Raw genomic sequence first — 24150 nt, 5'->3', positions numbered from 1 at the left:
AACTACACGTGACAATTACAATAGGCTACACACGGTTACACAGGGAGTATGCAGGAACCCTGAAGTCAGATGTAAGACCTTTTTTAAGACCCTTTCCGTACATTTTAAGACCTCATCGCCACTTGGAGTTTTAACCGGGCTCGTCTCCTCAGATCCCACTGAAAGCTGCAGAAGAACTGGAAGGACGGGGCTCCCTCGCTGGCCTGGAGAGGGTACACACACACTTATTGACTTTCATTTGGAATTTACATAAAAAGGGAAGTTCCATGAGGTCTCAGAGGTTAACGAGAAAGTCAGATGTACAGTATCAGGGTATATGCAGGAATCCTGAAGTTAAATGTAAGACCTTTAAGACCCTTTCCATACATTTTAAGACCTCATCGCCACTTTGAGTTCTAACCGGTTACCTTGGCGACATACTTTACCTCACATTTACTATATACAGTATTGATTGTCCTTCCTCCTTATCTTCCAACCATTTGGACGCAGACTTGCATTTCCCCATAACGATGTTGTTTAAAAACCGGCGTAAACGGACCTTCGCGCGCTATCAAGCAGTGAGCGTGAGATGTCCTGTTCAGATGACGTCAAATCCAACGGGATGCCATAAATAAACTACGCAGAATCACACTGCACACCTACGCAATGATTACATTCAGGCAGACTGTAGAATACAACCTCTTTGGACCATTGATATACTTATTGAAAACAAGCTACAAAATGTAATACCTTGGAAAATGCAGTTTAATACTTTTTAATAGCCTTCATGTTTGATAAATTAATCAACTTTTAATACTTTTCAAGATCCCGCGGACACCCTGTTACATGAATACTAAAAATTGCCATGTCAGATTTAAATTCTCAGCAGGAAGGCTTTAGATAATAAAAGTGTATACCCCCCGTGTTTTAGCATGTCTACTTTCTAATTGATTTCAAGGTTTTCCTGAGCCCTTGTCAGAGCAACTTGTCCGAGGCAGAGTCAAAAATCTTCTTTTAAATCTCTTCTTCTAACTTGAATTTGACTGTAAAGCCTTCACCTTGGATCACTCTAACTGCCTTTCACTGCATGAACTCATTTATTACGTAATTTCTGATTCATCACATTGCCTTCTATTGTATTAGTTCTTTATCTTTCTCAGCTGCAGTTTTGTACATTTCTGATGAAAAGCTCTCTATTCAGGGTTGAATTGATGGAGGCAGGCATGGTAGGAAAGACTTTCGGCACAGAGTGAGTTGACACTGAGCAACAGACCCTTGGTGTTTGCTCGCTGTGACAGCATGCACAGCACAGTGGAGGAGAGGCACACTGACATGGTAGCCTGTTGATATCTTTAGAAGATAATGCACGGGCGTAATTGCCTTTTGGGGATGAAATCTGCTGAGGGACTGTCGGCCCGGCCTATCTGACGCATCGCCTGTTCCTCAGAAGACCTCTTGTACTCTCAACGCTATAAACTTCATTTGTATCTCAGTAAAGTATATTCAGGATATTTCCTTTTTGTATTGATGCTTTTACAACATTTTTGCACAAGAGAAACCCTTCTTATTCTATCTACACTGATAAGACAACATACATAGAGGGCTTTAGGCATCCTAAACAGCGCTGGTTCACTCCACAGAAAAGCCCTTATTTCAGGCATCCAACAAAAACGCCCTTGACTTCAACACAAGCGAACCGAAGTGCAAAACATGCCGACTCATTCCTCCGTTCTACGACTCATTCCTGCAGCAAGTGTCACCAAACTATAAAGAAATGTTGGTAATTTGACTCATATCTCCATTAACCAATGTATGGCCATGTTTTCATCTCACTTTAACATTTAAATGGGACTATTTAGAGCAGGGGTACTCAAACTTTTTCTTTAAGGGTCCACTTTTGAATTTTATACAAGGTCAATGGTCCGGATCAATGCCAGTAAAGCTCCATACTGTTTCAGAAATAATCTTTGTGGTTTAGAACAGGACGGCGTTTTATCACAGCAGAATTTAACTTTATCTCCGGGAGAATTCTGATCAGGCATTAGCTCCGCCTCCTTTTTTTTTTTTTTTAAAGCTAAGGACCCAAAATCCGCGTTTCTCTAACAGGGCTGCAAAAGAGGGGTTTGAGCAGTATGAGGCATGGCTACAATGGAGGATCTGTTTGGTATTTTAAGCCAAAAACTTCACAGACATGTTTTGCATAGGTATGGCCTTACAATATATTTTTCCAATATAGCATGATAGGTCCACTTTAATTTCCATCAGAATGAGAAATTATTTTATTTTTTAATTTTATTTAATAATGGGACACAGGGTTCGGTCCGGATTGATTTGCAGTTCGGTCCAGAGTTTGAGAAGCCCTGATTTAGAGCCTCTTTGGGAGTGATACCAAATCAGGTGTGTTTAAATAGGGTAAACATATCAGTAAGCATTACAAAACTAAACATGGGGTCATTTGGGTTGATATGTATAAAAGCCAAAGAGGGGTAATGCCAAAAATACAAAGGTTAGTGTGTTTAATAATAATAATAATCCTTACATTTATATAGCGCTTTTTCAAAGACTCTCAAAGCACTTTACAAATACACATTACACATACAGATCATACATAGCCTACATGACAATTTGTCATGTACTGTGGACAATACCCACAGGAGCAAGTTCAGGTGAAGTGTCTTTCCCAAGGACACAATGGCTTACAGACGCAGCGGCGGCGGGTTTCACCCCCTTGATCTGATAATCAATACACAGCGCACTGAGCCACACCGCCCATCTTCACACCTCGAAGTCATCAAGGCGCTTTTTCAAGTACACATTGATATCAAATTGATATCAAATTGATAGCAAATTCGGGTGAAGTGTCTTGCCCAAGGACACAATGGCCTGACGCAGTGGTGGCGGAAGCGGGTTTTCGAACTGGAGTTCCCAAACGCCCCCTTGAGCTGATGATCAAACGCACAGCCCACTGCGCCACTCGGTCCCCTAATGAAGCTGTGTGGGATCTTAGCACGACAGCACGACACTGCAGTAATGGTAAAGCATTAATATTGCTCACTATATATTCCTCTGTATTGCAAACAGACGCCTGAACAATTAGGAGTTTATAGAAATGTGCGCTCTAATTAACTCTGAGTTTTGATAGCTTGAACAATTTGCTATTACTGCTGGATGAGGAAACATGCATTCATTAAATGAACTTTACTTTCTGAAACATCGATTATAGAAACATGAGACCAGAGGAAGGAAAAAAAACACTCATCAAGGTCAAGTTGAATTTAACTCGACAGCAGAGAGAGCTTTAAGTCTCCGATGAGTTTCTCACAAGCGTCTCTCAGATAAAAATCTAAAGTGAGAGCTGGAGGTGGGGGATGTCGTAACTAAAGGTAGTTGTTCAAATGAAGCTCTGATGCTAAAAAGGCCGATGGAGAGGAACTGACCTTTACATGGGGGATTTGACCTTGTGCTCTCTGGGCGATGATCAGTAGATCAAACAGTGCACTCAATTGTTTTTGGGCGTCTACACAGGTAGGAGGAATATTTAGCTTTAAAAACACGATGATAAGACTGTGTGGTATTCATTAGTATTCGGAGCATTTGTCAGTCTGTGTATGTGTAGTGGAGCGCAGCAAATATGGCATATTAGCAGAAGAAACGCTGTCGTGTAATTTGTCACAAAACGGTTGGAGGATGAGACAGAAATGCAAACACTTTGACTTCATCACCTCCTCCTACCTGAGAAAAACAAGCTGATGTACTGTAAGTCCATGGTTAGCATGCAAATTACATTTCACTTAACAAACCTACTCAGCTCCACTAATGGGCTTTAATACAATGTCTTTGCACTGAATCCTTTCTACAACCAATTATTTTAAATTCTTCTTCTTCTAATTGCAATATTGTTTAACGTCTCACTGTCTGAGTGTGTATTTAGCCACATATAGGTATAATTAAGGCAATTAAAATAATCATAATTAGCCGCCAGGAGAGCTGCATTTAAACCTTAGAAATAAGTATATCTTTGAATATAATGTTTATTTTGCTTAGTGTATATCAAGATGAATTAATCCAGACAGCATGCACGTTTTTAAGGAAGCCACATCTGGCACTTCTAATGCTGTGGTGATGGAAAAACACCACATACAAAAAGTAAAAAAGTAGTCCCTGCCAATCAGCATCTTAAGGTGGACACAAATGTACAGCAGCATGAAAACACTTTGAACAACTCAAATGTTCGCAGCAGTGGTCCATAATGTACTGTAAGGCGAGTAAATGATACAACAGTACTCTCTAAAGGATTCCTGAACTCCCCTGGTATCCGTCATGCACTCATATATAGAGAGTAATTAGGAACAGTGTGAAGAAGACCTATAGCATCCATATGTCTCAAAACCAACAACTTCCCTATCCTTTTCTTTGTGTTGACCACATCTCCCAATCTCAGAGGATCTACCCTGCGTACAAACAAATCAAATGAGAGTAAGGGAGGGTTTGTTGTCCCACAGTCTCTCACTGGGAATACTGTGTTTCTAGCTCAGTAATTGGATACATGAGTCGGAGCCTGGAAAGCTCTCTTCCCTGTGTTCGTGCTGCGGTTACTGAGATCATTAGCGGCAAACAAGCAGCTAGTAACCACACTTGTGATTGTCTTGTGTGGTTTTGTATCTTACATAAAATAACAGCTTCTCCTAAAGCACTCATGCATTGGTAACAGTTGTTGAAAGTAATGCTTCCCCCTCGGCTCTCCGGTGGAGCGGGTGGAGTCCTTAAGAGTTGGTGCCTCTCAGGTGTTTATTGAGAACGTGTGTGAGTATTCGAGTCGTATGGTGGAGCTTTGTATTGTCTACTTGAGTTAGTGAGAGTTGGCTTTAATTGAAAGAACACAACTGATGTTGAGACCACTTAGGGTTTCTAATTATCTTCCACTACAATGGCACTGAAGACAGATATAAGACTAGTATGTATTGCTCCTGTCCTTCCAGTCTGCTCAGAGGATGAACCTACTCTAATTACTCTTATTAAAAAGGACTATCAATGATACTACAGAAACATGACAATGATACTGTGCTGTTGTGAACTGGCTTTCAGCAAAGCACTCTCTTAAAGCATTATTATGGATATTGTTTGGGAGTATCAACCTCCTTTTTTCTAGAAATGTCCTTCAAACAAATCTAATATAAATGTATGAAGCAAATTGTTTTCACAGACGGTTAAAGTGACCTGACATGCGGTCGTTCATCTAACAATAGCTGCCAGTTTCTGCTTTGTTTCCATCACAGCATCCCTGAATGAAGGGGACCTACTCTGAATCACAATCACTTCATTTGCCCAGTGAACGAAATAGATAGAGAACAAAGTCAGGGGCAAAAGGTGCAGATACTTTGACAAACTCGCAATTTCACAGGAGTACTGAAGAAAGGAGAACAGGACATTCTCTAATGAGGAAACGGGAACTCCTGCACATGCCTGCCAGCGGCACAGTTTTGGGTCTTGACCCCAACGTCTCCTGAAGCTCTCCCTTAAAATAGAAGGCACGTCAGAGAAAAACAACCGTAAATAACTCTTCTGATACAGCAGAGGTCAAAGAATACAGATGGCTTAGTAACTCTGACTAAGAGGGCCAGCATAGTTCATGTGTATTCAATTCAATTCAATTCAGTGAATTAGGAACATTCTTAAAGCTCCCATGTCGTGCTTTTCTGGTTCTTACCCGTCCCCTTGATGTTATGAAGGTTTTTATGCATGTAAACGGTCTGCAGAGTCAAAACCAGTGGCGGCTGGTGGAAAATATTTTTGGTGGGGCGCTATGGAAATGGTGACAAAACCATACTCGGGCATTTCAAATCAGGAGACTAAATACGAACATTGTGTGTGTGTGTGTGTGTGTGTGTGTGTGTGTGTGTGTGTGTGTGTGTGTGTGTGTGTGTGTGTGTGTGTGTGTGTGTGTGTGTGTGTGTGTGTGTGTGTGTGTGTCATACTTGCCAACCCTCCCGATTTTCGCGGGACACTCCCGCATTTCTCCCGATTTCTGACAAACTCAGATTTACTCACGACTGTTTCCACTCGGACTTTAATACAGCTACACCATTGTTTGGTTTCCATGGTAGCGCGTCTCTTTAGCAGCGCGCGCAACTCAAAGTCTGAGAGGGTGAGGAAGATGAAAACTGAACAAGAATCGACCACTCGACCCTCTGATCACTCCTTTCCTGTAAAATACAGGTCCAGCCCACACATATGCTCCATGGTGCTACAGGCATTGCCCTTACAACTACAATAAGCATGCAAATGTTACTCTACAGCTCCGGTGATCCACTAGCACCGGAGTCTACACCTGCAGAAGCAACCATCCCCTACATTAGCGTCACCTTGGATACGAGTCTAAACAACTCACAGGTCAGGGCGCTGAAAGGGCGCCCTTTGAGCATCAGATCTGACGACGCTGATTGGCTGAAATTATGTTTCGGCGGCATAGTTTACAGATAGCAACATTCAGCTTGTTGGCTGCAGCTGCTCTGGCTGAGGGCTCCTTTCTACCGCCCGGACGAGAGAGCCGGGTAATGATACACGCTGCGACCAGGCAGGAAACATGTGACTTATCAGTAACTTTAGACATCGTAAAACAATTTTAAACGAGATTTTATTGTAGATTATAGATTTTACTGATACCAACTATATCATATTTACCTTGTTCTTTAAAAATACAAATACAAATAAAAAATATATATTTTTTGGAAATATATATTTTTATTTATTTTTCATTTTTAATGACAATCAAACATGTGGGAAGAGGGGGGGCGGCGCCCCTAGCGCCCCTATGGGCCGGCCGCCACTGGTCAAAACCCTCAAAGTACACCCTGTAGCGAGTAAAACTCTAACACAGAAAATACCTCCCCAAAACGCCTCGTTGGAGATACGTCACTGTCCATTTGATTCTTCCGGGTATGCATGATGTCAACCGTACCCGGAAAGAAATGGTCCGCGGAGCCGTTACGTTAAGCCCCCGCTGATTGGTCCAAATTGACCAATCCACGGACTTCCTCACAGTGCATGCAGCTCTGCTGATCTCTCCTTCCTGGCTGCAGGCTGATAACAGACAGTTGGGATCTCTCTGAAATTCTCTCTGCAGACCCATTCTCTCTGCAGACCCATTCTCTCTGCAGACCCATTCTCTCTGCAGACCCATTCTCTCTGCAGACCCATTCCCTCTGCAGACCCATTCTCTCTGCAGACCCATTCTCACAGCGTTTATCAACCTTTCTCTTACTCAATATCAAGCCACACTTATTGTTTTTACTTCGGCTGTGACTTTGTGTGTGCTCAGGGTGAGTTTGGCTGTGTTTGGCTGTGTGTCGCTAAACAAGGAAACCACACCTCCACGGAGCTCAGCGCGATTCACAACGTCCCGACCAATCAGAGCACACTGTGCTCACAGGGAGGGTGGGGGCTGGAGCTACTGGAGCTACAACGAGCCGTTAAAGACAGAGAGTGAAATTCAGTGAATACACGTAGTTTACAGAGATGCTGTTTGAGAAACCAAAGTGAGTTTGGAAAATTGCACAATATAAATCTATTCTAGTAGACCTCAACAACGGAATTATGATCAGTGGAAATGGCCATGACATGGGATCTTTAAATAAATTGCCGCCTCTGTATCAGTCTCTTTTTTCATTCAGAAAAAACTCATCCGAGGCCTGCCCAGTCGCCTTGATAGAAAAAGGCTTATTTGCTATTTGCTGTTTGCTTGCTTCCCCCCCCCCCCCATCAAAACACAAACATTTGTTTTTCTGTCTGGAGAAATGTCAGGGGGATTAATGTGGTCCCTGTTTTGTGTCGGTGGCCTATTTAATGCTTCAGTGCACACCCCTCACTACCTGGAAATAAAAAGCATAGCGTTTTATGCTTACCGTCAATCTAACCAAACAGAAATCACACATTCACATCCTCTGATCGTGCATCTAAGGAAATGCATTTCTAGGTATTGATTAGAAGTATATTTCAGATCCTTCAAATCAAAACCACTGTTGAACAAAAGGTAGAAAAATAGTCAGTACTTCTTAGTGCCACGTGGTAGACGGCCATCAAGTATTACTCATACTAATGTCTCTACTTTGCAATACAACTCTTTTCAAATCAGCATAGCCTTTATCATAAGCTCAATTAAATATGTGCACATAGAATGAGTCCTGATTATTTAATGAGGCAGAATCTAGCTCAAGGACATTAGCACAGAGATGGACATGTAAATAAACCCTTAGCCTCGTTACAAAACTGTACTTAAGTGTGCCCGGACTACTTGTAGCCTTTTTTCTCAGAATCCAGAGTATTAGTGCTCTGTGACATCTGCCTGCTGGATTCTCCCCTCATCTCCACTTCCACATGTGCTAAGCTAAAGAAACACCCTTTGTCATCTCAGTTTTAGGTTATTGGGAATAAATCATGTGAGATAAGGTATGAAATAAAATAGTGCTTTTACTGAAGGTAAACGTATACATTAGTGTGATGTTGTTTGATTTGATGAAGCGAACAAATACAAGTCCTCGTCCATCTTTAACTGAGACTCTAAACTCCGTATATAAACACACTACAGGAAATAGGAAACCCCAAAAAGCATCATGGGGCATCTTTAACTCGAACTTGTTCTCTGTTTCGCCCCAAATACACACTGTACTATAGCACAGCTGATTTAACAATCTAGTTTCGTTAAGCAGCCACAGCTCGGAGATGAGTCACGTTAAAGCAATGTAGCATCGCTTCAGGCTATGTGGTAGAACCCTGACATTTCAAAACACGACATTATCACTGCAAACACAAGACGTGAGGGTCATTACGAGCAATTTAAGTATAGCATGGGATTTAATTATGATGGAGTAATAAGCAAAAGTAGAATTTCAGATGTTTGAACAAGATGATTATAAAGAATCACGAAGGTTCGTAGAAAGAAAACGATGTTATGACATTTGCACTAAATGCCTGCGGACAAGTCAGCAGAAAGTCATTCACATTTTTACTTTCATTCAACTCATTATACCTCAAGCGAAGGTGCGTCAAACAAAGAAACCAGAGCCACTGCATATAGCTCACCCCGGTGACTCGTGATTTCTATTCCTTCTTTCTTTCTTTTACAAACAACTTTGGCCTTTTCAGCACTTCAATAACAAGAGTGCGAGTGATAGGTGTCTGATAAGTGAAAAGCTAAAAGCCCGTTCACATTCTGTGTGAAAACAGGAAAGAAAACAAGCTAAGTAAATAACTGGGCCAAATGGGGAATTCAAAACAAATTCACTTAAAATGCCTTGTTGAGAAACTCCCTATGGAGGTGACTTCAGGATTGTAGCCTTTGCAGACCGTCGACCTGCACACAAAGCTAAATAATACACTACAGGAAAGAGAAAACCCAAAAAGGGCCTCTTTAAAATGTGATAGAGGAGAATAAAATCCAACAGCGTGCAAAAAAGAACAAATGATCTTCATTGGTTGAACGAATATTCTTTTATCCATCCAACAGATATAACACCATCTAGTATCTGCAAATGGAGCCTCGAGGAAACGTTTGAATGAGGTGATTAATATCGAAAAGCAATCCACTGAACACCTTTGATTTTCAGTTGATGTAAAATTGCATGACCAGAGTTTAAGTTTCTCTGATCTGCTTCCATCATAAGTCCGCTGGAGAGGGCGACTCAAGGACTGTCTGTGTTGTGCAGACTCGCTTATACCTCTCACTCAAATGCACCCAATTTCCGCAGATGTAGAAGCGTGCCATTGGTTAATTAAGGCGGGCTTTCAATGGTCCAGGGCACCTTGCCACCGCCACCGCCATTACTCGTCTCTGATTTGCACGACCCTCAGCTGAAGCCTGGGATGATGTCAGGGCTATTACTCTGAGAAAGTTGTTTATAGTTCACATGGCGGTAAGGCTGAGGGGATTTGATGTCACCTCGACATTTCAGTCCTTCCCTTTCTCTCTTTGGTCGAGCTCACAGTCATCCATTTTTTAAACAACATGAAAACAAGGTCTCAAGAGATAATGCTTTATATTCAAAGGCTAAACAAAGCCTTCGAACATGAACTCAGCTAAAGACTTTGTTCGATGTTGGACTACAGATATTTCAGCTTTGGACAGAAGTTCCTCGGTTGGCAGTCGATGGGAGGACGTAGTATCTCTGAAGGGCGATTGCTCCGACACCATTTCTCTCCCAGGCAGTTTTAGGGAGTAATTCATTGAAGGTCCGACCATGAGTATGAGCCGGGGAAAGATTGTATTTAAAGAAGGGAAATGGGAATAAAAGAAGCCGTTAAAAGTTGCTGTAGGTTTGAGTTGTAAATAGAGACGGCAGTAGAAGCAGATTGCTTTTTCTTTTCGTTGTATTTTTTATATTTTTGAAGATGTCAGAGAGTTTGGGGTGAAACATGTGAACTGGGTGACGGATAAATGGCCTGAACAGCAAAACAGCTTTTCATGGGTTCGCATTATTTCTCAATGATAATGGAGAACATAATGCACATTAATGGTGTGAGAGCTTTAAGGTGAACTGGAATAGGGACTACAGGAAATGATAGACACTGAGTGCTGGTTGGATGAATTATACAAAATGACTGTGGGCTGATGTACTGTACCTCCTCCTCCTCCTCCCTCTGTCTCCTCACACACACATTCCTGTTACTATTATTACACTGTCTATTACTAATTCAATCCATATCATTGCTGTGGCTTTAATTAAATATGTATTTATAATGTTAATTCCCTGTGTATTTCAGGTCTCAACCTGTACTAATGCGTCAAAATGTGATTACGTTTATAATAGAATTCCTTTTCTCGATGGATTTGAATTTTTAAGCTTCTGTGAAAGTGAGTTTTGTCCTTTAAACCCGCCCTCTCGTCAGTGCGCTCCGATGGGGAAGTACTTTGGCTATAGGCGTTAGGATCTGGCTATGGGCGTTAGGATCTGGCTATGGGCGTTAGTATCTGGCTATGGGCGTTAGTATCTGTGTGGATCCAACCCCATGTCTGAACAATGTGACCTTTTATAGTAAAAAGCGTGTGAAATGTGACTGTGTTGAAATAAGCAAGGTTCCTTTACTGTATTTGTCTAAAGCACTAAGTACACACACTCACTGGAGGACAAATGCATGTAAAATAAAGTGTCAAATCACAGAGTTAGAGCTCCCTCTAGCGGACAGTAGACACACTGGACTCATCAAAGTGAGTAACCAGTATGTCAGCACTTTTCATAATTCAATTCTGACCTGAGCAGCTTTCTTTTTACCGCCACATAAATATGAACTTTTAAATGATAACGCTGATAAATGTAGAAACAATGCCAAGTCCTTGACCGGTGACAAATCAGAGAGTGGTTACACAAATTAGAGGTGAATACAAATCAATGTTAAGACCCAGTGTTGCTTTTTGTACCCAGAGGACAACAGTTAGACTTGTAAATATTCTTGAAAACCATAATGTCAAAGCAGTGGAAAAGCATTGGACATACAGTACTCCATGAACTACAGCGAAGAAATGTACTTTTTTAACTGAATGCAGTAATGTGATGCAGCTTGTTAGAGATACTGTAGCTGTGCTTATTATGGAGGTGTGTGGGTGTAGGGATAACGAATTCCCAGGCTTTTGTAAAAGCACAGGAGGAGAGCTTACTGGACATTTTGAGTAGGTGGGAGAGAGGTTTAAGCGTGGGTGAGAGTAACCAGGTTTTATTTAACAGCAGCGGCAGGGGAAACAGTGTACAGTCTCCTACAGTTATACAACACATGTGATAGTGTTTATTTGTTTATTTGACTATGTGCATTTGGAGGTGAGCCTATTCTCAGTGCTCCCCTGAAGCTGCATCAGTGACTTCAAGTTGCTTCAGCCGGCTCATCACTCTTCCTCCCATCCGGTTGAACTGAGAGCTGTGGGTCGCCTCCGTCTGAATCTCCCTCTGGTGCCTGTGACAGAGACATTTCACTTTAGTGTAGAAGAGAAGGAGAACTGGTTCAAAGGAACGATTGGTAAACTAGAGCCAGATCCAGCATGCACCATAATGAGGCATTCAACTGGAAGAACATTTAAGAAAATCTACATTTCTGTTTCAAATGGAAATCATGCGAGCACAATGGCGGATACATTTGTCAAAATAGGCGAAAGAGTCCCTTAAAATGTTATGTATTATATCCCTAGAGGCGTGAAAGGGAAGCGAGCGGATAAACTAAATCTGATCATTCATTTTCTGAGATTCAAAATAGTTTTCTCTTCGGTGTTTATGAATAACCAACAGCTGAGACAACCAGGATAATATGTATTGTTTGACCCAACCATCTCTAAACTCCAAACATTATAAGATAAATGAATGTTTACAGCCTGATACAGAAATATGTTGGTCTCTTTATAACCATATTAAGCCTTGAGTATAATTAGGGGCTAATTCAGTAAATGTATCAGCAGATTATTTCCCTCCCAGGTCTTCTCTCTAAGTGTGATTGCATGAGTGATCTCTTTCTCTGTAACACACACAGCGTCCCTGTAGACTCACCTGGCTGCTATGCCTTTACTCAGGTTGCTATTGGAGACCAGAGCTTGCTCCGACAAGAACTGCGCTCTGATTATCTCCGTTGTTAGCTGGACACCTTCACACCTGAGCGGGGAGGAGAAAAACACAGAATCTGAGCATGAAAGCAGCCATCTTGACCAGAACCAGCTTCCCTCAAGGAGACCAATAGGTGTCAATAGTGCATGTACTTACGGCGGGTCCATTAGTGGAGGCAGATCATCGGGAGGGCCGCGGCGGAGAGGAGGTGTTTTGAGGGGAAGTGTATCTGTGCTGCAGTCCACAGACCTACAGAGGACACACACATTGCGTTTCCCCTGAAGAGCCAGACCACATATTACCGAATCGAGATAACGGTCAGATATCTACTCCATCTCACTGAGATGAAAGCACCGCTTCGGGTTGTTTGAAATCGCAGTTTGAACAGGAATGATAAAGGATCTCCCGAGTGAAAGTTGATGCCTCTTACGGGCAGAAAACAGAATTAAAACCCTGACAAGCCACAGGTTTGCTTTTGGACGCGCCGCCGGGCTTTCAGCACAAACGTCATTCTGTGAGGGCATGTGAACACAGTTTGGAGTTTAAGGTGGACGGAGACATTTTGAGACATTATTAAACAACCACTGCTGCCAAGTGAAACTGCTTTAACTTGGTACAACTTAAGTACAATTACTTAAGTACTGTTACCATGTTTAAGTACTTAAGTAAGTTACTCCACAGATTCAGATCATTCATTCAGCAGTATTTCTTCTTCCACGAGTCATTTTCAAACCTGCAGAAACTGATTTGTTTGACCACTTTGAGGCGGGGATGTACGTTTGGAACCGAGTCTTGCTGATAAATATGCAGACTGCATGTCCCCAGAAAGTTTTAAAGTGTGCTTGAGGTACAGCAGAATCCTTTGAATTATTCACACATTTGTAAGAGACATACTCCCATTTCTATTACAGCCTCCTGGCTTAAATCCTATTGTTTGTGTTTGCTGGATAACGGGACAGACTGTTAGCAACCGCAGACTCAGAGATAGAAAATGGATAAGGTTGAGAAAGGAGGCTTAGGGGATCCTCTTTCGTATAATGAAAGAATAATATACCTAGAGTTTTACTGTGGATCGGTGCTGACAGGCAGAGAGAGAATACTTATGTTTGCCGAGGAACAGATTTTGCAACACAACGAAGGTGGGTAAAAAAAAGGAAGCAGACAGAAAAGTCAGATCCAACTCCACGCTTTCACAAGAACATCATGTGAACAGCGCCTGCCCAAATTACTTAGGCGTCATGTCAAATAAAGACTTGAAGTGTTTCACAACTTGCAAGAAACATTAGCTCTGCATCGCTGGATCTCTATCACGCAAGAGAAATTGCAATGTACATGACAATATTTCCTGGAAAAGGGTCAGTGACAGGGTTTTGCATAGCTGAGTGCTACTCGATGTGACAGAGTGCGAAGAGACTCATACAGGAGGCCACGCGGGACGATACCATGCAGCATTCAGTAACACTTCACATCAAAATATCATCTTTTATTCACCGTCCATTTAGGTTAACGACTGAATAAGTCATCATCATCTCACAGTGTGAAGACAGTCTGCCTACAGATGACCTAGATTCTGTAAGCATTTCACTGTAGCTGTTCAGCAGTACTGCCGGCAAGAAGGCAAGGAGAGAGTTTATAGCACAAGCTTTCAATTCTTATTTCCATATCACTTAAAGGTGGGGTAGGTCATTTTGGAGAAACCAGCTCGAGTGCGCTAGAATTTGAAAATACACAGCCGGAAGAAATCTGCCACTTCCTTACAGAGCCCCTCCTCCAACACACACGAACGCGCACGTGACCAATGAGGGCACGAGATGAGTTTGTGCACAGATGGAAGGCTGACAGGCAGGTAGGCCATCCAGTTACTTTAGCCGGGCCGGCTCAGATGATTGGTCGTGCTTTTTACAGCGCCACGGCTTCAACAGATGACATTCTTTTTTTTTTTGTCAAAGCACTTCAGATACTCATTGCTATCGGGATGTTAAGAGCATTCCATGGAATATAACAACAGGTGTATCTCGAGCCGGTTTCTCAAACTTACCTACCCCACCTTTAAGTAGAACTGATCACCGCAGTAGAGTCAACGCACATGGCTTCAATCCAAAACTACTGAAATGTAGACATTGGCAATCAAGTGAGAATTATAAAATCAGAGAGTCGAGTGAGAAAATAACTTCAACACTCAAGAGATTTCTACAACTGTATGGGATATTTCACAAAAGGAGAACTAAAGAGCAAATGAAGATATATTTCAAGTCAAAAAATCAAAGAAAGCTTCAAATCAGAACCAATGCTTGAAATGCTAAACGATAAGTGCCATGAGTGCAAAACACTACAAGACTGCAGGAAGTCCTCTCTACGTAATACTGCGTGATGAATGGCATGCCAACACATTAAATATTAATACACAAGCCTCTTGGCAATTTGTCAGGATAAATATTTACTCTATGAATATAAACGTCTACTACAGTATAAGTGACCACTTGTTAAACCAGCAACATGATCCTATGTCTTACAAATCATTCACATGTAAGCGGCTTGTAAAAGGTCTCAGAAGATCTACAGAAGCCAGCTGTGGATCAAGAGCTCATTTATTGATGCAACAGGAAAGAAACAGGTGAGCTCACTGAGCATTCAATTCAAACTTTTTAAAAAGGAATTTCCAGTACAGTGAAGTTATTGCTCACTTTCGACTGCAATCCCTCATGAATGCACGTTCTCATGGAGCGTAAAAACAATGACGTAACTGCAGGTGTTATGTAAGGTAAACATGCTTTAAAATCACATATATTCATCAGTGAGATGCACCCAGAGCTTCAGTACAGTGAAGTCATGCGACCACAAGGTCATGAGTTCAAATTCTTCCACGGACTGAAAATATACGTACAGCGGAAGTGAAACACAGCCCCTCTCTACTCTGTAAACAAGTTATGTAAACATTTACTAGGACGTTTTCATCCCACAATTGTCTGAGAGCTTCTCAAGTTGATGTGGGAAGTACCTTGTGGTGAGTTCTGGGTGGTTCTGTGAGTGTGAAGAGAAACAAGAGAATACGTTCTACTGTCCTACCTGCGATGGGCAAAGTCACTGCTGGGAGACGGCTGGCTGGACAGAAACTTTGAGGTGATTGAATCTAAATCCTTCCACGTCATGAAGCCAGCGAGCCCTTCCTGTTGTGGGATAGGAGATTAGCCTCATTAGGATCAGTTAAACTAGAGATGTATCTAATATCCTGTTTTCTTTCATTTCTAGTTTGAGGTTTTTTAATCAAATGAAATGTTCTTCAACTTCCTTTAAGACTCATATCTCGTTAGTGAATGCCTCCCTTAATGTGTGCAGCTAAAGTGTTGTTCATAAGTCTCTGAAAGAAATGACCTTGCGGTCCAGATGCTTCTTCTGAGTGTTTGGGGTTTGCGTCCCTCTGCCACACCTGCTGCTCTCAGGGATGGGATACCTAAACACAGAAAGCACTTTCCGAGTGAGTGGGAACAATCTATAGCTAAATGTCAGCTCAAAGAACACCTGCTTACTTTAAAGTGGACCTATCATGCTATATTTGAACAACATATCGTTCGATTATAGCATGAGAGGTCCACTTTAACTCACTAGGATAACACCGTACACATGTATTCACTGAGTGTTACCTGGGCAGAGGGCAGAGGTGGAACTCCAGGTCAGTCTCCAGGTATTTGGGGGTGGGTTTGTACGCCTGCAGGCCTGGAGCTGGGTTCTACAACACAAACACATATCACATTAAGTATTGATATCCTATGTCAGTCTCTGGGTTGAACACACAATATGTAAGTATTTGACTAGGGGCCTCCTAACCAGAATACATGTAAATTGTACACAACAGAAAGAGGGGCCATTTCATTTTTAGATATTTTTGAGCAGATGCATATTAAAGATACATGGTCTTACAAAGATTCTGAGTGGGTTTGCTGGAAAAGGTGTGAGCAGAGCTTCAGGGGCGCTGAAGGAGAGACAGACAGCCTCCTCTGCCTCATCCTTCTGCTGATCCCCCCATGCCTCCACAGCCTCATTGGGCACCGGCTCATTCTAGGTAGAGGAGTGAAGAAATAAATCAAACTTTCTCTAATATGGTGGAATCAGCATGTTTTGGTCCAGGTGCTGCAGACTTACCGCAGTGCGAAGTGGTCTGGACAGAGACGTTGGGATGTACGAGTTAAACGCCTCCCAGACTGACACGGGTCTGTAGCCCATGAGCTTATAGTGCTGTGGAACCTGTAGAAACAAACCAAATCAATAATATGGTTGATACTAATCAGGTTTTTTTTAAAAATTAAAATACAGGTATTTAGGTAGTTTCCACCCCCCCCTCCCCACTGCTGCTGCTGCTGCTGGGTACATACCTGCAGTAAACACCCACCTGAAGCTTGAAGAAAGGAACATGTGTCGTCACAGTCACATCGATGGGATCCACGGGCACTTCGACCCGATTACTGCGAGGCTGGAAACATCAAGGAGACAAATGGCATTATTATTTGTTCGATTGAGCACCGAGGCCTTATCTCCCCGGGGCATCGGGGAAATTAAGAGACTTTATCAAAAGTGCGGGACACTGAGCTTCCTTTCTGATTCCACATCGAGATCAAAGACGTCTTTCAAGGGAAGTAATGAATACAAATGGTTTCTCGTGAACGACGATTGCCAGACCGCACTTGCTAGACGCTTTTATCCAAAGCGACTAACATACTCAATACTGTGGGCAATCCCCACAGGAGCAATGTCTCAGGGACACAACGACATGCTGACTGCAGTGGGGGTTGAACCTGTGCCCCCCTGAGCCCAACACCAACGCACTAGACCACGCACTTTTCAGGGAGTCTCATTCTTCCATATGTCAGAACCCATTAAGGTCATTTAGTTTTTTATTTCAATAGCTTGAACAAGACAGAGCGATTTGCAAAGAAGTGGTTTAAGCTTTTGTTTTGACAGGCCGCGACATTGATAGTTAGGTATATTTTAAACAGAACTAACAACCTGTAATCTGCAGGAAGGACGTAATTGTTTTATATATATTTCAGATATATAATGAACTCACCAAAGCAGAGAAAACGGGGAAAGCAAACGGAAAGATCCTGTCGGGTGAGATCTCCAGATCAAACGTCCTGTCCTCCTCGACTGAAAAAGAACAAACAGGTGGTAATTGAATTCTTCTGATGGTTATGGTCAGTGACAAATGTAATGTAAATGTCCTCAGCACCAGAAAGAGCCCCGTCCCTTTGGCCCTGGATGCACTGTGTGTTCCAAAAAGCTCATAATAACCAGAGGAGATCTCCATTTTTCCTGCAGGAGTGAATTCAATTAAGCCATGCTTTTGTGACATGGCTTAATGAGATTACTTCTGAATGAGGAGATTAGAGGATAATCAAAACCTTTCTTTGCCAAGGGCGAGTTCTTCATCGTTCTGCAGAGTTTCTTCAAACAGGCCAGTCTCCGGTCCATGCGGCACCGAATCACCGTCTGAAAGGTAGAGAAGAGTTCAGGGTGTTATTGCTTTAAGTAAGTGTAATAAATCAAGCTCAGTGACACACAAACAACAAGAGGACAGTGAACCCTCGTTGCCCTAATGCAAAGAAGAAACACAAAATTAGCAGAAACTAACTTCTCCACGATAAAAAGAGAGCTTTATTTCTATGCTTGTCCTGAGGCCATGTCAGAGGTTCCCAGGAGAGTTGACTTTACCGTAAATAATAGTATGCATATAGTGGGAGGAATTTACACATGGTTGACCTAAAGGGACAGGGGTGCAGGGACAGCAGCCCCCTCCTGAGGGAAGAGGGAAGTGTGTTGGCGTGTGACCCGTCCGTGCATTAAAGCCAATGAATATGCATGTGTGCATTTTACACATGTGCTGGGATGTGAGTGCACCTTGCGGGCCGCCTGCTGGAAAAGACTGAGGGCTCGTCTCCTCAGATCCCACTGAAAGCTGCAGAAGAACTGGAAGGACGGGGCTCCCTCGCTGGCCTGGAGAGGGTACACACACATTTATTAACTTTCATTTGGCATTTACATAAAAAGGGAAGTTCCATGAGGTCTCAGTGGTTAACGAGAAAGTCAGATGTACAGTATCAGGGTATATGCAGGAATCCTGAAGTCAAATGTAAGACCTTTAAGAGCCTTTCCATACATTTTAATAGCCCTCATTTTCGCTAAATTGATTTATCAACTTTTAATACTTTTTAAGACCCCGCGGACACACGGTGGCTCCACGATGATATTGGCACAACATTGTCTTTAAAATGAAATGCTTGCATCGTAAATTAACATTTCTCCCACAACAGGCAAATAAAATGGATGTGGCATGAACTGTTTTTTTGTAGCAGGTTAAAAAACAAATGTGTTTAGATGTCTGAGCTACAGAAACATCAAAGTGTGTTAAAGCAGGATTGACTACTGTACAAATAAATATAGCATGTCCTTCATGTAAGCTCAATGGAAGTGGTTTTCCTTTGATATGAATTCGATGTGTTATGACTCAGGAGAGCTGCATCAAGCTAAGTTTCAGATTTTGACAGAAATTACAATAATAGTGTATTTAGATCGTTTGACACAGGCTTGCAAATCTGTTACATTTCAAGACATCCATCACCCCCCCCCCCCCAGGGTTTGTCATAGGGAAATGAATGCTGTCACAGGGCTCACTCAAGATGGAGGGCTGTCAACATGAAATGAGTGATCATTAATCTAGTGATGATAGAAAGATCTATTTGAAAACAGCTCGCCCAACCAGGGGAGTCGCTGAGTCCCACTGTATCAGAAGCAGAGGGTTACCTGTCCTGCTGCTCAGAGCAGAGGGTTACCTGTCCTGCTGCACAGAGCAGAGGGTTACCTGTCCTGCTGCACAGAGCAGAGGGTTACCTGTCCTGCTGCTCAGAGCAGAGGGTTACCTGTCCTGCTGCACAGAGCAGAGGGTTACCTGTCCTGCTGCTCAGAGCAGAGGGTTACCTGTCCTGCTGCACAGAGCAGAGGGTTACCTGTCCTGCTGCACAGAGCAGAGGGTTACCTGTCCTGCTGCACAGAGCAGAGGGTTACCTGTCCTGAGGGTTACCTGTCCTGCTGCACAGAGCAGTCGTCTGCAGGAGAGTTCAGGTGGTCCAGCAGCGAAGCCTTCCTCCTGCCTCTCATCTCCCCTTTTCACCTGCAACAAATCAGTGATCATGCTGGAAAGGAATTGGCAAGCAATCTGCTACAGAACATGTTGGTTTGAAAGCATCAAGTAGATTTCTATTTTTGCCTCAGCGATGACCGATGCTGCGAAGCCGACGGAAAAATAACATTTCAACATGTTTGATCTCTGTAGTAAGAGGCACCAGTGTCTTTGTCACAGGAAGAAATACGCTTGATGGGGTTTGTCTGAAATCTGAATTATCTACTAAAGTAACCATGACAACTAATCCTGTGGAGCATGGGTTTTGTTATTTTAAGACCACTTTATTCCATGATATAATGATAATAATTAAAGTACACCATTAATTCTGTTCAGACATAAGAATTGGAACGAGAGAAACATATTTAAATATTCTAAATTATGTAAATTATGTACATAATAACAAAACAAAACCAATAGCATAAAGTATTTACTCTCAGGCTCTGTTACCACAAAATGCACTTAAATAAATGTTTAAACTTTGTCACAGATCTAAAGGTGTATTCATCTTTGGTGGGCGGTGGTGGCGAAGTTCATCGGGACTTGGCTTGGCAACTGGAAGGTTACGAGATGAAGTCCGGCAAGACCAAGTGCTACCGAGGTGTCCCTGAGCAAGGCATCGTTCCCTACACTGCTCCCCGGGCGCCGTACATAATGGCTCCTAACACTAGGATGGGTTAAATGCAGAGAAACTTTTGTCCGGCAGTGGCTCAGTCAGTAGGGTTGCCGGTTCAAGTCCCCGACCAGACCTAAAATATGGAGTGTGGACTGCTTGGAGAGGTCCCAGTTCACCCTGTCCTTGAGCAAGGCACCGGGCACCCCCCTTCCCCCCTCACTCCCCGGGCGCTGTACAATAGCTGCCCACTGCTCCTGGTGCTATACTCCTGGTACTAGGATGGGTTAAAAGCAGAGAACACATGTCACTGTGTGTGCTCTGCGTGTGTGAACATTACAGAGGGTTTTAAAGCCTCCCAAAATGATATATATTAGCTATAATTAAGATGACAAATCCTCTTTTATGTAGCCTAAAGCCGCCATGTCCCAACAACGAAGCTGGGGATCCATTACTTGATAATGTACAATTGATGGGGGTCATGTCAATGTATCATACACTGAGTCAATTATTGTGACAGGCCTTTTTACAGGCCATGATATATCAAGGTATCGCAGAATAATTCGATAAAGTCACGAGGCTGTAATGCATCACTGTAATGCAAACACAGGAGGACATCTTCTCTGTTGAGTTATTCTAGGTCTGCTCTGCAGTCCAGATTCCACTGAGGATATAAAGAACAAGGTACTAGCTCCGATCATAAAAACCACAGAGCATCTATAAAACTCCAGAGGGCCTGTGAACAAGTGTGTGTGTGTGTGTGTGTGTGTGTGTGTGTGTGTGTGTGTGTGTGTGTGTGTGTGTGTGTGTGTGTGTGTGTGTGTGTGTATTATAAACAGTGCAGGTGGAGAGGAAGTGCTGTTAAGTGCTCAGTATTCAAATAACTTTTGGAGAAAACACACACACGCATAGACCCATATTTCAGAAGTGATGTTACTTTGGCTGAGTCTGCACATTTCCACTGTGACTCAATAAAGAGGTCACACACGCAGCATAAAAGCAACATCTAATAAAGCTACTGAAGAACATTGGCTAGGCATGTGTTGATTAGCTCAAAGCAGCACTTCCGGTATTTTAGTCGTGGTAATTAAAAAGGACGACTGCAAAACTATAATTCTGGCGATTACACTTTCCAACGAGGCAACAAGGTATAGAAAGTAAAGGTCTTGTATTTGAGCCAATGAAAACATTTCTTACATAAGGTAAAGAGGCCGGAGACCCTGGGACTTGGGATATGTATTTTGGTCCTGTAAATGCACTTTCTAGTTGACTACGTTTTCTAATATTTTGCTAGATATATTAAAAGGTGGTTGCTAAGTTGAATTGAGGTACAGTATAGTAATTGGCTCCACATTTGTCACAATTTTCAACTGCGTTTGACCCCTGATCTACATTAGACTGTTCCATTAAACGACCTGCTGTAAGAATATCAATCGGCAGACTGTTTATCCGTGTCCATAATTAAGGGGAAATTCTCACCATGTATTCGTGCAGCGCAATCTCTCTCTCCTCCGCTATCTGCCTCCTGCTGTGCTCCGACACCGGGTCCTTACCAACACGAACTTGCCTTTGAAATAACAAATAAACAGAAAAAAACATCAAAGGTTACTTTTTAAAAGACACATATGCAACTGGAAAGAAATCTAAAAAGTACATGTGAGGTGCGTCTGAACTTCAATGTAGTTTGCCTTTTCTTTCCAGTTTAGAAAATCTTTAGGGAATAAACAATCTTTTCACAAACACCACATCTAAAACAAGACGTTTTCTGAATCTGAATCTATGGTTCTCCCTAGAATGTCTCCAGCATAATGCAAAACCAAAAATAGCATCCTCTCCTCTCTCTTGCTATCACTTGTAGACTATGTTAAAGGGGACCTATCATGCAAAATGCACTTTTGTACGTCTTTTATACATGAACATGTGTCCCCGGTGTTCCAGGGAACTCACCAAGTGTCAACCCTCTCTTTTCCTCCGTACCCAAATCTCTTAAAAAGGGGCTGCAACGGATCTGATACAGACTGATCCAGATTTGAACACTTCTATGACGTCACAGAAGTGGCGACTCCACCAATCAGGAGGAGACAGCCACGGACATTGCCGTTGGAAAGCGCTGGAGACGCTGTAGTACATATGCCAGGCCTGTAGATGGTGCTGTTCTCACAGAATCAGCCCATGATGCAAAGACAGTGTTCAATTGAGCGAAATGAGGAATGGATAAAATGCATGATCTATTTGGTATTTTGAAAAATAAAAAGTATAAATATGCCTTCTATAGGTATGGTCCTACACTATATTATTCAAATATAGCATGATAGGTCCACTTTAAGATTTTTATGCTTTAACTTGAGTTAGTGCATAAGAAAAGCCCACTTTAACCTTTCACAGGGATTTAAATTAAAATGTCAATGTACTCACCATCTGACGTGGTTGGCCTGCTCCTCCTTCACGTGTTGTTGAACCTTCTTCCTGAAGAGGGCTTCCTTCATCTGCCTGTTGTGCAGACCAGCCATGCTGCCACACGATATGGCTGAAGTGAAGGGACAACCAGTCAAATAAGAGACACATACTTTGTTATATGTGTATTTTCTGTCATGCAATTGACCTGCTTCACCATACTGTGCAAAGGCAGAATATTAGAGGACCATAATACAGCTTTTCTGAGAGGAAATGTCTAAAAGATTACAATCATCGGGTTTCATGCACCTTCCTTCAGGTCTTTAGAGCTGAGTTTATCAGTGTCTTTGATCAGCATCTTTGCCACGCCTGCAGGAGTGCAGACATCTACCGGAGGCTTCAGTCCACCCTGAACACTCGCTTGGTCTCTCAGTGTCTGACAAACAGCATGAAATGAAAGGTGACATGCCACAGCCAGAAAGGATCAGCAGGACACAAAAGGAAGAGAGAATGGTTTGTTTCGCTCTGACGAATGATTCATTATTAGATCGGAAGGCAAAGGAGGAACCAAAACTAAACATCTTCCCAGTCTGATATTGGGGACTCTGTCTCCTTATCTAAACTAATAGAGTTAGTCACATAACTAAACACATTTTTCATATAAAATGAATGAATTAACCCCGTAATGTCCTTCCACATTCAAACAAAGTGAATAGTTAAACACACACACTACCTTTGATTTGTCAGCCTCCTTAGTCGACCTGAGTTTGGTTTTACTTTGACGGGGCACTTGAGTGACAGGTGAAGGTCCTGTGTATCGAACTGCATCTCCATGACCCGCCTTCTTTCCCAACTCACTATCATGCAGAGAAAAGAGAACGCAAAAGGACGCCTAATGAAGTAACATTTGAATTATGTTGGAAATGCACACATTAGTAAGGGGCGGGAACAGATTCATGAATAGAGAACACGGATTTGAATGCAAGCGGCATGTTTGCTGCTAATTTGAGGTTACTAGTAGGAACATCTGAATGAACAAATAGTGGAAGGAGGAAAAGTAAAGAGTGGAGAGGTGGTGGTGGCGGCACGGTAATTGGTTCATTTTTGTTTAGAAGTCCAGGATCTGTTCTCGTAGCAGAGAGAACGGCTCTAAATTGGGTGTTCATACGATGATATATGGGCAGTGCGGGACGGCAGGGAGGCTGAGCAACGAGGTCAGAAGCCAGATGATTCATTTTCATTATATTTACATTTCTCCAGCTGTCATTTTTTGTGGTGGCGGATATTAATTAGAAAGACACACTCAGCAGTATCTATGACCGGTGTTTAATGGCTGATTTGACACTTCTCTGAAACAGTGTCAACAAAGCTTCACATTTAACGCGTCACAAAGATTTACTAGGGTTATTTAAGCGTTT

General features: G+C 42.4%; 1 protein-coding gene across 1 annotated transcript in view; it reads right to left on the bottom strand.

Moving 5' to 3' along the window:
* Positions 1 to 11666: 11666 nt before the first annotated feature.
* The window catches only part of cfap221 (cilia and flagella associated protein 221), an 18267-nt gene continuing 5783 nt past the window's right edge, over positions 11667 to 24150 (bottom strand). The window contains exons 9-25 of the mRNA XM_079672623.1: positions 23466 to 23589; positions 23042 to 23168; positions 22754 to 22865; positions 21818 to 21905; positions 19627 to 19716; positions 18447 to 18542; positions 17951 to 18038; positions 17617 to 17696; positions 16942 to 17022; positions 16695 to 16796; positions 16473 to 16610; positions 16196 to 16281; positions 15927 to 16005; positions 15621 to 15721; positions 12711 to 12803; positions 12501 to 12602; positions 11667 to 11916 (exon numbers count right to left, since the gene is read on the bottom strand). Of these exons, the coding sequence (XP_079528749.1) occupies positions 11796 to 11916; positions 12501 to 12602; positions 12711 to 12803; positions 15621 to 15721; positions 15927 to 16005; positions 16196 to 16281; positions 16473 to 16610; positions 16695 to 16796; positions 16942 to 17022; positions 17617 to 17696; positions 17951 to 18038; positions 18447 to 18542; positions 19627 to 19716; positions 21818 to 21905; positions 22754 to 22865; positions 23042 to 23168; positions 23466 to 23589 (1708 nt within the window). The 3' untranslated portion in view covers positions 11667 to 11795. The remainder of the gene's footprint in view (positions 11917 to 12500; positions 12603 to 12710; positions 12804 to 15620; positions 15722 to 15926; positions 16006 to 16195; positions 16282 to 16472; positions 16611 to 16694; positions 16797 to 16941; positions 17023 to 17616; positions 17697 to 17950; positions 18039 to 18446; positions 18543 to 19626; positions 19717 to 21817; positions 21906 to 22753; positions 22866 to 23041; positions 23169 to 23465; positions 23590 to 24150) is intronic.

This window comes from Notothenia rossii (genome assembly GCF_949606895.1).
Source record: "Notothenia rossii genome assembly, chromosome: 3".
Taxonomy (NCBI): domain Eukaryota; kingdom Metazoa; phylum Chordata; class Actinopteri; order Perciformes; family Nototheniidae; genus Notothenia; species Notothenia rossii.
This window is presented reverse-complemented; position numbering and strand designations above follow the sequence as displayed.